This window comes from Phascolarctos cinereus, unplaced genomic scaffold (assembly GCF_003287225.1).
Source record: "Phascolarctos cinereus isolate Bilbo 61053 unplaced genomic scaffold, phaCin_HiC Scaffold_2;HRSCAF=192, whole genome shotgun sequence".
In the NCBI taxonomy this organism is placed as follows: domain Eukaryota; kingdom Metazoa; phylum Chordata; class Mammalia; order Diprotodontia; family Phascolarctidae; genus Phascolarctos; species Phascolarctos cinereus.
Genome location: NW_027555625.1, coordinates 327757272 through 327774187, shown reverse-complemented (window position 1 = coordinate 327774187; position 16916 = coordinate 327757272). Strand labels below are relative to the sequence as shown.

At 48.1% G+C, this 16916-nt stretch overlaps 1 protein-coding gene across 3 annotated transcripts in view; it reads left to right on the top strand.

Annotated features, from left to right (window-relative positions):
• Positions 1-10630, top strand: part of ZNF341 (zinc finger protein 341) — a 37297-nt gene extending 26667 nt beyond the window's left edge. For 2 of the 3 annotated variants that reach the window (XM_020998737.2, XM_020998736.2), the window contains exons 9-15: positions 41-231; positions 696-904; positions 3710-3806; positions 5233-5365; positions 7663-7774; positions 8472-8542; positions 8860-10630. In XM_020998737.2, coding sequence (XP_020854396.1) covers positions 41-231; positions 696-904; positions 3710-3806; positions 5233-5365; positions 7663-7774; positions 8472-8542; positions 8860-9362 — 1316 coding nt within the window. In that variant the 3' untranslated portion in view covers positions 9363-10630. The other variant, XM_020998739.2, reaches the window with a different exon arrangement.
• Positions 10631-16916: the final 6286 nt, after the last annotated feature.

Genomic DNA, 16916 nt, shown 5'->3' with positions numbered 1-16916 from the left:
CCCATCGTTGTCCTGATTCATCCTCTGTGGTTTTCTGAAGGGATTAGCCAGCCCCCCAGGACTGTTCCCCAGCCTCAGGTCATGGCTTCAGCTGATGAAAGTGAGCCAGGAAAACTGGAAGCCAAGCAGGTGGTCCTCATCGACAGCTCTTACCAGTGTCAGTTCTGTCCAAACAAGTTCAGTACATACTTCCAGCTCAAGTCACACATGACCCAGCATAAGAATGAGCAGGTAGGCGGTCACTGGTCTACTCCATCCTCACCCTCTTCCTGAGTCCTGCCTGGCTGAGGAACTGGTCACCCTCCTCTGATACCAGTGGCCTTGGGATAATCTAGAAAGGGACAGCTCTGTCAGAGACATAGGGCGATTGTGTCCCCTGCCAAATCCTACTTGAGTGAGGCCTGCCTGCTGACCTATCACAGAGGGCCATAAACCTCATCAGTAAAGAAAGGCCCCTGAGTCAACCCCAGGAGAAGGGCAGCTTGTAGGAGTGAATGCCTCTGGCTCGGGGCTTGCTCCAAGCAGGTTTATCCTCAGCCAGACCTCCTGCCCATGGCACCATGCTTGCAGGAGGAAATAGAGGTTGTTTGTCTGGGTCCTGAGCCATGACTGATCTGACAGCAGGGAATGGAAGGGGCAGGCACCTCTCCTTATTGCTTACCCCTTTCTCCCCACTGCCTGGGGCCTCCCTCCAGGTGTACAAGTGTGTCGTGAAGAGCTGCGCCCAGACGTTCCAGAAGCTAGACATGTTCCTGGAGCATATCAAGAGTCACCAGGAGGAGCTGAGCTACCGATGTCACCTGTGCAGCAAGGACTTTCCCTCTCTGTATGAGCTGGGTGTGCACCAGTACTCTCACAGCCTCCTGCCTCAGCACAGCCCCAAGAAGGATGTCACGGTCTACAAGTAATGTCAGGGCATCTACAGGCAGGGGCCACTTTTGCCTACAGCAGAATCCCGGGCAGGCAGAACTGAGTTTTTGTGAAGCTCAGAACCCATGCAGACCTTTGAGGAGGTGCCAGGAATCTGAGCACATAGATGTATTTTCTTCTTGTCAGTATTAGTACGGACATCCATGGGTCATCTGTTGGGACTAGTAAATGTACAAGTTTCTGAATGTTTGTGTTCTCACTGCATGGGTGACATCTAGAAAGCACCAGGCTCTGACAGTCATAGATGAGGCTGGAGTGGGAAGGGAGGGCACCAGGAGCTAAGGAACAGAGTGTAGATCATTTAGCAGGGGCTGGTTCATGTTTCCAGCTGTGGGATCTGACACACAGGACAGGGTGGTTAGTTGGTTAATTCATGTCCAACATCCATGCCTAAGGCTTTTTTTTTCTTTTGTACATATAATGTGTCATCTGCCCTAAACCAACTTTTTTCATCTATAATAATAACAGCCTCTATTTAAAGTTTATAAAGTACATCTCTCACAAGAACTGTGTCAAAAAGAGATTGCAAATAACTCTATTTTATAGATGAAGAAACTGAAACATAGATTAGGTGAAATGAGCAGCCCATAGTCACATCACTGATAAGTGGCAGGGGTGAGATGAACCCAGATCGTCTCCCCCACATTGCCTTTCATAAGGTGCAGGATCTGTGTGGACAGCCAAGGTTATTTGTTGGGACCTATGAATGTGCAGGGTTCTAAATGTGAAACCTGAATTTTTAAGTCTGTTCCCCTTCATCTTTGCAAAGTGATCTGAACCCCAGGACGTGCTCCTGAGTTTTGATTTCTCACTATAAACACCTTTTGGCCTTCACTTTTTGGAGCCACAGAAACCTTAGTCCATTTTAAGTCTTGTGTTCAAATATGTTTGGAAGAAAGCCCCTTTTGATTAGAAGCCTGTCCTTTTAGCAGGAAAACACTCCTCGTGTTAGCACAGTGCTCCCACCTCTTGGTATCCTAGGCAACCAGACCTTTCCAGCCACAGTCCGAAAGAGTTCTGATCTGGCTCTTCAGCAGGATCAGAGCCCAAAGGTTAGGACGTAGCTTGGGACCAGACTGTTTGAGCAGATTTCAGAAAAGAACTTGGAGAAGAGGAGTGTGGGAGAGGGAGTGTAATTCAGGTCTGTTATGCCCTCCCCCTGGAATCCAGTTAAACCTTAGGAAGTAACAACTGGAAGGGTGCAAACTTTTTCCTTTGGTGTTGAAAAATACAGACTTTCCTCATCAGGCTAAGAGAGATGCAGGACATGAAGCACCAGTTGACACTGTCAGAAACAAAGAAAAAAGTGTTTCACCTGTGAGGTATTTGTGCTTAGGAGATGAGGGTAGCACAGTCTGCTGAGAAAGCAGGCATGGGTTCTTTGTATCATGTCTTGTACCTGGGAGGGGAGGTTAATTAGCTCAAGAGTCACCACCTTTCTGTTTGCTGAAGCTCTTGCTGTGGTTCACACTTGGACTTAGGGTTTTGTAAGCATTTAGGGTGGAGGACAGTTTCTGTCTCACTCATATGTATGTGGTTGCACATACACACGGTTCTCTCCTCTCCTCTCTCCTGCCATCCCCTCCCCTTCTTTCTCTCCTCTCTCCTGCCATCCCCTCCCCTTCTCTGTTTCTGTTTCTCTCCCCTCCCCTTTTACCCCTTCTTCCGATTAAGGCAGTGGTTCTCAAACTGTGTTGTGTGAATGTCCTCCAGGGGTCTGGGGGTGGGTCTCTTCGAATATCAATGTCTGTAACCTGACAACATCTGTATTAGTTTCTGACATTAATTCTCATTGAGAGTCAACCTGGTCTGTTGGATAGAGTGCTAGAACTGGAGTCACACCTGGGTTCAGATCCTGCGTTTGATCCTAGCTTTGGGACAGTTAGGGCCAAGTGACTTATCCTCTCTGAGCCTTTGGCAGCTCCTTAAGACTCATCTGAGACTCACCAACCAAGAGGTATTTATTAGGCCAGAAACCTTGTTAGGGGCTTCTTGTCCAGTAGGCAGTTACAGTGTAGCCAGGAAAGACAACATTCAAATACATAGGTAGATACAAAATAGATACCAGATAATTGGAGAGGAAAAGCACCAGCCCCTGGGGGAACGGGAAAGTCTTCATGAAAAAAGTGGTACCTGAGCTGAGACCTGAAGGACTCAGTTATAGATGAGCTGCTATTGGTGGAGGAACTGTCTGTACTGAAAAAAATCATGGCATCTTGACATATCAGTTCATCACTAAGGCTCTCTTTACTGTAGCTTACAAAAAATTGAACCATTTTCCTATTTGTTCTGGTTATTTTTTTCTGTGATAAGTGGGAACATGTGTGTTGGTGGTCTTTTTTTTTTCCTTCACCATCTCAAAGTGATTAGGTGGCAGGAGGTATTTGAAAACCATTTTTTGGAAGACCTAGTAGAAGGCCTGAGAGCCTAAGAAGAGAGTCTGGCCCATGGCTCAAAAAAAATTGTACTAATTGATGGTAGGAATGAGAAAGGAACTTGAAAGGTTTAGGCACAGCCAGTTGGGAAAACGGAGTTAGTCAGAGAGGGTGATTACTAGGCCACATGACAGATGAGGCAGCAGAGATCCTGAGAAGAGGATGGAGGACTGCTGATTTGCCTTGTTGGCTGAGTATCCTTTTCCTCCATTCCTAACGTACTGCTGTTCCTTGGACAGGTTTCTGGGATGGCAAAAAGCCGGTGGTCTGGCTTGAACTTTGACTGCCTGTCCTGGGGAGTCCAGTCTCCAATACTTCAGCTCTCCTTACTCCTTCCCATTCAGGTGCGTCAAATGTGTCAATAAGTACTCTACCCCAGAAGCCCTGGAGCACCACCTCCAGACAGCAACTCACAACTTCCCCTGTCCACACTGTCAGAAGGTGAGTGCTTGTTTCCCCCTGAAAGGTGCCTAGAAAGAGTGGGTGGCCCAGAAACTGGGACTTCCTTCCTTTTTTTTCCTTCTCCCTTCCTACCTCAATACGTACTGGGAGGTCCTCTAGGGTGTCTTAGGTGAGGAGACAGCACTCATTCCTTTATTCCTAAAGAATACAGCTCTGTCCCCAAGTATCTCTGTAACATTTGTTATGGATGGCTTTGGGCTCTGAGCTCTGCCAGACCCCAAATTGCCCACCCCAAGGACTGGAGGGCTCTTGGGCTCTTACTGTCTTTTACTACAGTGGTGGTTCTGAGGCATAGCAGGTTGGAGTGAGTTAGGGCTTGCTTGCTAAAATAATCCTTTGTGACCCAGGGCACCTGGTCTAGGCAGAGGCAGATCTGCTCTCTGCTGCAGCCTCTTCCTTGTACCCCTGCCCAAACTCGGCCATCTCAACCTGGTAGTATGTGGGGGTTTTTTTGGTTGAGACCTATCTGTCATTACCTCTATTCCTCCCTTCCCCAAGGGCTTAGGGCCATGGAGAGTCAAGGGACAGATGGGGATTCTCATAGCTTACTTGATCATTCCCCCTCGCCCCCACAAAGAACATGAAAACTCCAAACTAAAATTTAGCTACTTACTCCTCTGTTTATAGATAAGGAAGTGAGAGGCTCGCCATGGGGGCGGGGCCAATCTCAGAGGATTGACCGCTTTGTACTGAGGTAGCTCAGGAGGGGAATTGGAACCCCCGCTCTGGTTAGTAGCTCTTCTGTGTCTTTGCCTCGGTCCCCAAGGCCACAGGGTGGGGACTCTGGGGGGAGTTGGAGCAGGTGGTCAGATCAGCTGTGGTAGATTGGTTTGGCCCAGTTTTTCAGTGGACTCTGCCCTGGAGCCCTAAGGGGAGGGGAAAACCCCTCTGGGTGGGAGGAAATGCTAATGGAATAACACACATGTTTGGAGGCCTCACATGGGGGGCATCCCCCTTTCCCCCAACGCATCCTGTACTTTGGTGTAATTTCACAGAGTAACCCCCACTGTGATGCTAAAAAAAAAAAAAGAACATTTCAAGTGTGGGTACTATGCCCTATTCATCTTTGTACTCGTCACAGGGCCTTGCACATAGTAGCCACTTAGCAAATATATGTTGACTGATTGGTTTCAGTGTTTTCTGTATGGTTTGCATTCTTGCTTTTCCCTGGATAGAAGGATGTGGGAGAAAGGGTAAGCAGTGAAATTACAGTCACCAGAGCTGATTTCTGCCTCCATCCCTTAGGCTACAGGAGAGAAGTCCTCACTCGCCCGTAGGAAAATGTTCCTTCAGTTAGCTTAGTGGGGAGAGCCCCAAGAGCCGAGTCATGGGGCTAGAGAGCGGAGAAGGCAGTGGCTCCCGGTGAGCTTGGTTCCTGATGCTGCCTCCTCTTCTCCTCCCCCAGGTGTTCCCCTGCGAGCGGTACCTTCGACGTCATCTGCCCACCCACGGCAGCGGGGGCAAGTTTAAGTGCCAGATATGTAAGAAGTTCTTCCGGAGGGAACACTACCTCAAGCTGCATGCCCACATCCATTCTGGTAGGTGGAGGCAGGCACTCAGGGCTGCTGCCTGGGGCTTTTTCTATCCCTGACATTGCTCTTGCTACCTACCTGTCACATCCCCCTTTCACTGCCTCACAGGCCTAATGAATATCTCTTGATATTAAAAAACCGTTAAGGTTTTCCCCCCTCATTTGCCTCTCTTTCTCCAATTTGGTCCAAACACCTTTCACCCCCTGATCCCTATCTCCTTTCATTCCCCGCTGCTCCCATATCCTGGGAACAGTCTCCACACATCATCCCTGACCTCCACCGTCTTTCAAAAACTATTTTCTGGCCCTACTACCTTCATAGATCCTTCCTTAGCTCCCAAGCTTGTGATGGAGAAGACATCTGATATAGTCTCCCTCTTATAACCTCATTTTCCCTTTGGTTTGGAGCTGTATGGCTCTCCTTACAAGTAGGATCTGGGGCTTTGCTGATTTTGGGGGGTGTTTACCTTTTTGAGTAAAGCAGGCTATTTTATGACTGACCTCAGCAGTAAGCATTACTGTAGGGTTCTAGGAACTCAGAGCCTGTATCCCTCATACCAGGCTCCCAACTCTTGCATTTACATAGTGACTTAAGGTTTATAAAGCATTTTACAAATATTACCTCATTTGATCCTCATGACAACCCTGGGAAGTAGGTGCTACTATTATCCCCATTTTATGCATGAGGAAACTAAGGCAGGTAGAGGTTAAGTGACTTGCTCGGGGTCACACAGCTGGTGTCTGAAACCAGATATGAACCCTTAAACTTTCTGACTCCAGGTCTAGTGCTCCCTGTTCCTCCCTCCTTCCCTCCTTCCCTTCCCTTCCCTTCCCTTTTCCTTCCTTCCTTCCTTCCTTCCTTCCTTCCTTCCTTCCTTCCTTCCTTCCTTCCTTCCTTCCTTCCTTCCTTCTTTCTTTCCTTTCCTTCTTCCTGTCTGTTTCTCTGGCTGTTTTAGAAAGCTAGGTGATACAATGGATAATAATAACAGCTAACATTTATATAGCACTTGCTGTGTGCTGGGTACTATGTTAAGGGCTTTACAGTTATTATTTCATATTGAAGCATACTATTTTTCCTTTTTTTTCCCCTTTCTCATGGTTTTTCCCTTTGGTTTTTCCCTTCTTCTTTACAACATGACTAATGTGGAAATATGTTTAATATGATTATACATGTATGGCCTATATCAGATCGCACGCCACCTTGGGGAGGGTAAAAGGGAAGGAGAGGGAGAAAATTTAACACTCAATCCTATAAAAGTGAATATTGATAAATAAATGTTTAAAAAAACCAATTACTATCTCATTTGATCTCACAACAGCCTTGGGAGGGAGGTGCTATTGATAATAATAGCCCTGTTTTACAGTTGAAGAAACCAAGGTAAACGAAGGTAAAGTAATTTGGCTGGGGTCTTACAGCTAGTGCTCAAGACCATATCTGAATTCAGATCTTCCTGATTCCAGGCCCAGCACTCTATCCTCTGTACCACCTAACTGGGTCTAAAGTCAGGTAGTAGTTCACTGGTTTCGGTCATATCCAACTCCTCATGGTCCCCATTTGGGGTTTTCTTGGCAAAGATACTGGAGTGGTTTGCCATTTCCTTCTCCAGCTCATTTTGGAAATGAGGAAACGAGGCCAATGGGATTAAGTGACTTGCCCAGGGTCATAGAGCCAGTAGGTGTCTGAGGTTGGATTTGAACTCAACTCTTCCTGACTTCACACCTGGAGCTCTGTCCACTGCACCACTTAGCTGCCCCATGTTAGAAAAACCTGAGTTTAAATCAGGCCTCTTACTAATTGTGTGACAGTGGTCTGTCTGCCTCAGTTTCCTCAACTGTAAAACAGGGGTAATAATAGCACCTATCTCCCAGGGTTGTTATGAGAATCAAATGAGATAATAATTGCATAATGCCCAACACACAGCAGGTGCTTAATAAATGATTATTCCCTTCTTCTGTCTTTAGTGAAGTAATTTTTTTTTTCCTGGACTTGTGATTTCTTCAGTAAATGGAACTCCCCAATGAGGGAATCCACCCACCAATACGGATCTGTACCTTAGAGTCTTAGAGAATTGTGAGTTTAAATGCCCTCTCCCAGTAGGTGTTGGAGGGGAGAAGAGGCCAGGTCTTCTTCCTGACTTTGAAGCCAACTGGGCACCTTGCTGCTCCTTAGGAATAAGGAGGGTAGGCTTCTGTTCTCCCAGGCTTCTCAGTGCTGTGCTGAGCTCCCTGCCTCCCCTTTCATGGAAAATAATTGTAGACGATTAAATCCTGGTCATTTGGGCCTTTGCTGTTTCCCCCATACAGGTGAAAAGCCCTTTAAATGCTCTTTATGCGACTCAGCCTTTAATCGGAAAGACAAATTGAAGCGACACATGTTGATCCACGAGCCAACCAAGAAATATACATGCCCCTTCTCGTAAGTAGCATCACTTTTGGGCAGGGGCAGGGGTGGTGAAAGAAGGGCTGCTGATCCTCCCAGGGCAGGTTTTAACAAAGGAATGCTGCTGGCTGGAGCCATCAGAGCCCCTGAATGGCACGTGGGGCAGGACAGAGCAGTGTCAGGGTGTCCAGTACGTGGGGCAGGGGCTATGTTTTGTCTTGTGGAAAGAATCCGGGACTGGGTGTGTTTGTCAAGGGCCATTCCTTCTTCAAGGTCTCAGTGTCCACATATGTAAAATGAGAAGGTTGAGCTAGATGATCTGTGTAAGGTCCCTTCTTGCTCTGACATATTTCTCTTATGAGCTGGGGAAATGTGTTTGATGTTGAAGCTGACGAGTTTTGAGCCTTTCTTGTTCTAGGGGCAAGAAAGTCCATCGGTCCTTGGGCACTTGCTCCCAGAAACTGGTAAACAGATGCCCTCCCTCCCTAAATAAGTATTCTCATTGGTAAGACTAGGGCCCTGCTCTGGGGAAGACTCCAGGGTGGAAGATTTCCCTTCCGCGCTTGGACATTTATTCCTTGTTTACCTCATCTGTTCTGCCCCAAGTCCCACCTCTCCTAGTCAGCTGATGAGAGGGGGCTGCTTGCAGGATAAGATGCCTCTTGTGGCATGGAGGGAGGGTCAGTCTGAGTGACTCCAGCTTCCCGGACATAAGAGGATTTGGTTGTTATAGCACGCATACAGGCTGCAGTAAGGAGTTCAATCGGCCAGACAAGCTGAAGGCCCACATCCTTTCCCATTCAGGTAAGTGGCTTACACACCCAGAAGCTCCTGGGGAAAGTGGCATGCTGGGTAGAAGGGGAGGATGGAAGCCTGGACACCTTGCAGAGAATGCATTCTTTCTTCCCTGTGATGGGAAGATGCTTATGTCCAAGGAAAAAGACCCGGCTAGACGTCGGGAGGCCGAGCCGGCCCCAACTTTGCCCCTGAGTGACCTTGGTTAAAGCATTCGCCCTGTGGGTGCTTCAGTTTTCCCCTGTGTGCCCCAGGGAGTGGATCCTGCCCGGCGGATGGGCTCCTGTGACTTCCCTGCCCCCTCTCTCCATTCTGCTCACACACAGGGATGAAGATCCACAACTGCCAGTTCTGTAGCAAATGCTTTAGCCGCCGGGCCCATCTGGTGGAGCACCAGCGCTCCCACACCGACAACTACAAGTACCGCTGCACTAGCTGTGGCAAGGGCTTCACTCGGAACAAGTACCTGAAGGAGCACCGCTGCCGGCTGGGCCCGCTCAAGGACAAAGACGCCCAGGCCCGCCGACCCACGAAGCAGCGGGGGGCTCGGGGCCGCAAGGTGGCCCTGCCTGACCCCTTGGGCCTGGAGGAGCTCAAGGGCAATGCCGAAGGGCCTGAAGGAGGTGGCTCCGGCAAAGACCCCTTCCCAGAGTCAGACGCAGTGCTGTCTATTGTGGTAGGAAGCTCAGTGGGTGGTGAGCCTGATCTGGTGGTGCCTGGGCACTCAGACAGTGTGAGCCCCAACCTGACCCTGGCGGGACTGCAGTCTGGAGCCGAGGGCCCCTGTGCCATGCTGGCCGTCCCTGTGTATATTCAGACCACTGAGTGATGAGGCGGGGAGCACGTGGCTGAACCTGGGTTTACCGGTGGGGCTGAGCTCCCCACCACTGCTGCTGCTGAGTGTCCTGGCCCATAGGCACAGAAGGAGTACTTCTTGGGCTTCTTCCCTGCCCCAATGGGGGGAGGGGTGGACAACAGCCTACGGGGGCCTGTAAAGGCTAGATAGAACCCCCACATGCAAACAGGGTGAATCCTAGGGAGTGCCTAGGGCCAGCCCATGGTGCTGCTTTGGGCCTGGTCCTGCCCTGGGAGGCTTGGGAGATGGGACCTGATGCCTGTGGGACTTGGGTTTGTGATCCAGTCAGTATGCCTGGTATTTGGGCAAATGGCCTTTGTGAGGGCAGACCAATGATCCTTCCTACTGGAAGCAAGTCAACCATGAAAATCCTTTTGGAATGTCATTTATAAATACCTCACATCCTTTATACTGGCTCTTACACATAAGGGGAAGTCTTTTGGCCGGCCAAGGCCTAGGAGAGGTTTTTATGACGCTATTTTCTCCTTTGATTACATTTCTGTCATAACCTACCAGCCTTTGGGGCAGGATGGGACGGCGGCGGGAAAGGGGATGAGGAGATGGGGACTTTGGGTTAGAAAGCATGGATAGATGGATCCTGGATCCATAGGCCAGACTCTTCTTACCTGTTTCTGCCTTCAGACATGGGATATGGGATGGAGCATAAACATTAAGACAGTCATAGAGGAGAAGAAACCATCGTATAGCCTGCTGTCCTCTCTCTAGCCTGCCTCTGGAGGAAATAAGGCAGAAGGAAGGCAAACCCTGAGGCTGCGGGGCAAGGAGATTGGGGGCTAGCGGGGAGAAACCCGGTCACAGCAGTCCCCCACCCCACCCACAAGACGAGGAGATGCTGTAGCTGTACAGTGACATGATTCCACCGAAGACTTGTTAGCCCTTGCCTTCAATTAGTCCTTGGCCCAAGTGTACTGGGAGGGGTGAGGAGGCAGAGCCAGGCTTTTCTGGGTGTGCTCGAGGTGGGGAGAAAAGAGGGACTTGAAGGAGCTAGAACAGAATCCGAGGGTTGGGGGAAGGTCCCTATCCCCTCACAGTCTTCTATCAAGTTGTCTCCCTCGCCCCCACCTCCATCCCCAGTCCTCACCATGAGGCTGGGCTTACAGCTAACTCAGGGTCCCAGTGGGGCTTCTACAATACACATGTTTCTAAATGGAGTAAGGAAAGGGGCTAGTGGTCCTTGTGGAGTGTTCTTCAGTGGAATAAATGCTGTTTGATGATGGAAATGCCAGCCTTCTTCGTATGTGAAGGGAAAGACTTTAAAGAATGGGGCAATCCTCGTGTGATGCATGGGATTGTAGGCTTTAAAGGTCATCTGGTCTGATCCCTCATTTTTCACCTGAGGAAACAGGCCCAGAAAGGGCAAGAGACTTGCCCAAAGGCACACAGGCCAAGTGGCTGGGGCAGAGTTTGAACCCAGGACCTCTGCTCCAAAGCTAGAGCTTTTCTCGCTGTACCACACTGCCTTTCTTTCATCTCCACCTCAGTCATGTGAACCTTGGGAAGACAGAGCTGTGGTCTCCTGGGAGCCTGACGATCCCATGGAGAACAGAGGCCCCAAGGCAGCGTGGTGCAGTAGAAGTAGCCCTAGAATGAAGTATATGATGCTGGACAATCATTTTGATCCTGCCAGCATCCGTGGATGGTAGGTATGTCAAATGGTCCAGATAAAAAAACAATGAAAAACTGTCCCATCTCAAGGAGCCTACATGTGTGGAGACAGAGAAGTATTTACAGGGTAGTTTGGGGAGGGAGGGCTTCGCATTGGAGATGATACAGTAGCTGAACCTTGAAGGAAAGTGAGCATTCCAGGAGGCCCCCATGAGGAGGGAGTACATCCCTGGAATAGAGGGCAGCTGGTGCTGAGGCACAGAAGTAGAAGGGATGCCTTGTTTGTAGGCTGCTTGGACTGGACCTCAGTACGTGAAAGGGAGTTAATGTGAAATAAGTCTGGTAAGGTAAGCTGGCACTAGATTGGCAAGACCTGTGATATCAAGCTGAGGAATGTGTTTATTTTTTTTTCCTGGAAGCCTTAGGAGCCACCCAAGGTCAGGACAGGACAGTGACCTGGTCAGATTTGTACTTAAGGCAGGTTCTTTTAGAAGCTGTGTGGAGAATGGATCAGAGCAGGGAATTGACCAGAAGTTGACAGTCCAATTAGGAAGCTGTTAACAACAGTTCAGAAGAGAGGTGATAAGGACTTGAACTAGGGTGGGGGCCATGTGATTGGAGAGGAGACAACTGCAAGAGATATAGAGGTATAATTGAGACTTGTCAGCTGATTTGGAGATGTGGAGTGAGGAAGAAGGAAGGGTTAAGTATCAGCCCATCACTTAGTAAGCACTTGTTACATGCCAGGCACTGTGGATACAAACACAAAAGTGAGACAGACCCTGTCGTCCAAAAATTCATGTTCTAGTAAGAAGATGCACGCTAAAAGACAAGTGAGTATAGGACATATACTAGATAATGAGAGGCAGCATGCTACAGCAGAGAGCCAATCCCAGAACCAGAAAGAGCTGGAAATAAGTCCTGCCTCTGGCATGAATTGCCTGTGTGACTCTGGACAAGTCATTTAACATCTCAGTACCCAGTTGACTTTCTGTCGAATTGCAGAACGTTTGCCAGAACTGTGTTGGTAAGTGGGGAGTTTGCTATGCTGGGGCAATGATAGATCCTAGCCAAGTTTTGCCCCCAGAGGCAGAGGATGTCTATCACTGGGGAGTCCAAAAGGCTCCTAGAGCTGCGCCTTCAGTCAGGGAGCTCGAGGTTCCAAGAGGGGAGATGAAGAGGGAGAGCATTCTAGTTTTAGGAGATAGCTTGTGCAAAGACGTAGAGATGAGAGATGGAGTGTTCTGGCCAGGGGGCAGAAAGGAGGCCAGTTGGGGCAGCTGGGTGATGCAGTGGATAGAGCACCGGCTCTGGAGTCAGGAGGACCTGAGTTCAAATCCAGCCTCAGACACATAACACTTACTAGATGTGTGACCCTGGGCAGGTCACTTAACCCCAATTGCCTCACCAAAAAAAAAAAAGGAGGCCAGTCTGGTGGAGCACAGTATGTAAGGGGAGATCATATATATAAAAATAATTAGCTCAGAAAGGTAGACTAAAGTCAGATTGTGAGGGTCTTTAAAGGGTAAGCAGAGGAATTTCTGTTTTATCCCAGAAACAATAGGGACCCATTGGAGCTTTAGCAGGGAAGTGATGTGGTCAGACCTGTGCTTCTGCAGGATCAGTTGGGAAACTGGAGAGTGGATGCAGAGGGACCAGTACTATTGTAGTATTGTATAGACAACTAGATAGCACAGCAGATGGAGCACCAAGCCCAGGATCAGGAAGACCTGAGTTCAAATCCAGCCTTACATACCAGTTGTTTGACTCTGGGCAAGGAACAACCTCTGTTTGCCTCAGTTTCCTCAACTGTGAAATGGGGATAATAATAGCACCCCCCCCCAGTTGTCATGAGGATCAAATGAGATAATTTGTAAAGCGCTTGGCACATAGTAAGCACTGTATAATGTTAACTATCATTATTGTAGCTGCTGTTATTGTAGTAGTCCATACAAAAGGAGATGAAGGTCTACACTAGAGTGGTTATGGTGTGAATGGAGAGAAAGGGACAGATAGAAGGGATGTTGAGGAGAATGAAATGACAGAACCTGGCGACTGACTGGATGTGAGGGGTGAGTGAGAGTGAGGAGTTGAGGAATTTCAGAATCCTGGATCATGGAGGTAGTGGAGGGAGGCATCAAGGATATGACCTTAGCTGTGTGTGCCTGAGGCAGGATGAAAGCTAAGGGTCAGAAGTTTGGAAGGTCCTAAGTTTAGAGCTGAGAGGGACTTTAGAAACCTGTCCAGTTGGATTCCCCCATTTTCCAAATGAGGGGATCTGAGGCCCCAAGAGGTCAAGTGACATACCCAGGGGCACACCGAGCTGAGGTTAATGAACTGGGAAGCCAGGGTGCTTGAGAGAACATCAACATATATGTCCAAGGTTCAGAGTATCATGGCAAAAATTAGTATGAAAAAGAAGACTCTGAACCAAGCACTGAACTGGTTGGGGGAGGAGAAAAAATGGCTTGGGGTCTTGTAATAGATAATCACTACTATAATCTAGATAGGGGAATATCTAGGATAATAATAAGGTGGCACGGGACCTACAGAAGAGGAAGTGTGGTTGAGTGGTGATTGCTGAAGGGTGGGTCTAGAAATGGCAGAAACAAGCAGTTTGCCTACTCCTAGTCCATTGTCTGCTGGGGGAGTTGATCCAGACTGAAAGCGTCTCCAGTACTGAATCAGGAGGACAGTTATGCAGTGTTTTCTGGGGAGGTGGGTAGGACAAGTTTTCATATGTGTCAGGAAATGGATGAAGGGTAGATAAGTTCTAAGATGAAGAGCTGTTTGTTAACAATAGAATGGGAGTTTCAGAAGGCACAATGGAAGGGGAGAACAGGGACTCGGAGAAGGTAAGACTAAGGTAGATGAGGATGAGATATCGGGAAGTGATATCTAGGGAAAGGGTTTTATTTTTGTCTAGGCAGCTGAGACAATCATGGGGATGAGGAGGAGAGGAAGTGGTGGTACATTTGCTAGGCATAGGGATTGGGTGAGGGACCATTTGGCTGGGGCTGTCACCATTAAGGGTCCTGTGGTGGTAAAAGTCATCCTAAGTTCTCTCTCAAATACCAGGGAGTAAGGGAAACTGGGACTGCTGTCAGAGGCTCCATTCCTAAGGGATGTTCTGAAGACCAGAAGATTGGTCTTGGAGGTCAGAGACCTAATGCCTGAGGCTCTGTTCCTGGGCTTTGTTCAGTCCAGCAGTAGCTTTGTTTGGGTGATTGTAGAAGTGACAGCTGAGTAGCAGGATCTTCCAGGGCAATAGATTGGGATTGAGGAGAGAAGGGAGGAGGAGGTTATGGTCCTTCAGAGTGGGTGAGAGGTTAGGGCATTCACTCACAGTCAAAGAAGATGCCCCCTGTCCATCCCCTAGGGGGGCTCCCAGAGGGGTAGCTCACAAAAGCATTGTTCCCTCTGTCACTTCAGCAGTGGTGGTATTTGGTCCTACCAGCAGGCCTTCCCAGTGTAAATGTCTTGTCTTCTCTACTTTAAGCACCATTTTCTCATCTATTAAATGAATCATTTGGAACCGATCCATTCCAATTTCAAATTATGAAAAGTGGAGGTGGTTCAAATCATCAGTGATTTCTACCTCTTTGTCCCCATTTTATTCTGCTGTCAGATCAGCATTTCTGTCTCAACCCCTGAAATGGTGCATTTATCCAAGTGGGAGAGTTGATCAAGACAAATAGGCCTCACTGACTTCGTTATAGGGAAGCTAAGGTATTTATTGGGGCAGCTAAGGGGCACAGTGGGTGGAGCACTGAGCCTGGAGTCAGGAAGACCTGAGTTAAAATTCAGCTTCAGACACTAGCTCTGAGACCCTGGGCAAGTGACTTCACTCTGTTGGCCTCCGTTTCCTCATCTGTAAAATGAGCTGGAGAAGGAAATGGCAAACCACTCCAGTATCTTTGCCAAGAAAACCCCAAATGGGGTCACAAAGAGTAGGACACAACTAAACAACAGCAGGCTATTTATTGCAGGGACTTAGTGGCTTAGGTAAAATTTTAACCCAGAGCCTCATGGTCCCCAACATGAGGCTGAGAGAAGTCTTGTGTCTAGTCACTGCAGAATATCAAATGAACCAGAAAACATTTATTCAGTGCCTTTTAATGTGCTAGGTACTGTCCTAGGTGCTAGGGAGACATGAAAATGAAAGTCCTGCCCTCAAAGAGCTTATGTTCTATTGTGTGTGTGAAGAGAATAAAATTATTAAAATGTGTTTTAGAGAGAGGGTACTAGCAGTGGATAAGGAGTGGATTCAAAAAGGCTTCCTGTAGATGACATTAATTAGAGTCTTGAAGGAAATGAGGGAATCTGAGGAGGGAGCACATTCCAGGTATAACGGGGTAGCCAGTGTAAAAGGCATGGAGAAAGGAGGTGATGTGTTGGGTGTGGGGAACAATCAGAAGGCCAATTTGGGTAGATAATGAGCTCGGGAAGGGGAATCATGTGTGATGGGGCTGGAAAGGCAGGTTGGGATCAGATTGTGAAGGGCTTTAAAAGCCAGAAAGAGGAGTTTGTCCTAGAAGCAGTAGCAATCCACTGGAGTTTGTTAAGGAGAGAAATGATGTGGTTGGACCTGAGCTTAAGGATAATTGCTTTGGGAGGATAGATTGGAATGGAGAGAGATCTGAGGCAGGGGAGACCAACATGAGGCACTGTAACAGTCCAGGTGAGAGGTGATGAGGGTGCCGCCTTGGGTACTTACTGGCTGTGAGAGTAATGAGAAAGGAACAAATGTGAGGCATTGTGAAGAAATGGCAAGATTTTGCCAACTAATTGGATATGTGGGGTTAGGGAGAGTGAGAAGTGAAGGATGACATTAAAGCTTTGAACCTAGGAGACTAGAAGTATGGTGGTGTCCTTGACAGAAATAGAGAAGGTCGAAAGGGTAGGTTTGGGGGAAGAAATGAGTTCTGTTTTAGACTTGTTGAGTTTCAGATGTCTATGATCTATTCAGTTTGATATGTCCAATAGTCAGTTGGTGGTGTGGGACTGGAGCTCAGGAGAAAGATCAGGGCCTATTTGGAAGCCGTTGGCTTGGAGGTGATAATTAACCCATTGGAGGTCATGAAGTAAGAGAATGTAGGAAGAAAAGAGATGTTTCCATGGTGCTCTCCAGTATTGGCAGAAAGGTACCTGTGTCACTTCCATTCACACCGACTTCATTCCATTCCTTCCTGACATCCTCAGGCAGGACAGTGATTTCAGGACTCTGACATTTGTATGGCCCTGCATATTTTCCCAAGTACTTTCATATTCCTTGGCCCTTTCATTCACGTGTATTATAACATTTATTTATTTATTCATTCATTCATTTATCTATCTGTCTGTCTGTCTATCTATCTATCTGTCTTAGGCAGTTGGGGTTAAGTGACTTGCCCAGGGTCACACAGCTAGTAAGTGTCAAGTGTTTGGTCTGAGGCTGGATTTGAACTCGGGTCCTCCTGACTTCAGGGCCAGTGCTCTATCCACTGCGCCACCCAGCGGCCCCTATTATAACATTTATTAAGCATCTATTATGTGTACCTGTGGTCAGGGCTACAGATGTGAAGATGAAAACGCTTTCCTTGTCCTCAAAGAGCTAGCTTACAAGCTAATGAAGGGAGGGAGGAATCAGGCATGTACACTGATATATATCCTACAAGATGGGCAGTGATAGGGGCAGAGGAGAGACCCAGACAATGTACTATGTGCATTACAAAATTTGAGATGGGCGATATCATTTTCAGATGTTAGAGTTGGGAATGTGAGGAGACTTCATGGGAGAGCTGGCACCTCATTCGAACCTGGAAGGAAGGAAATGATTTTAGCAGATGGAAATGACCTTGAGATTGGCCCATATGAGAGGTGGAAGGCAGGGTGAGATGGGGAAAGATGGGGACAGAGTGG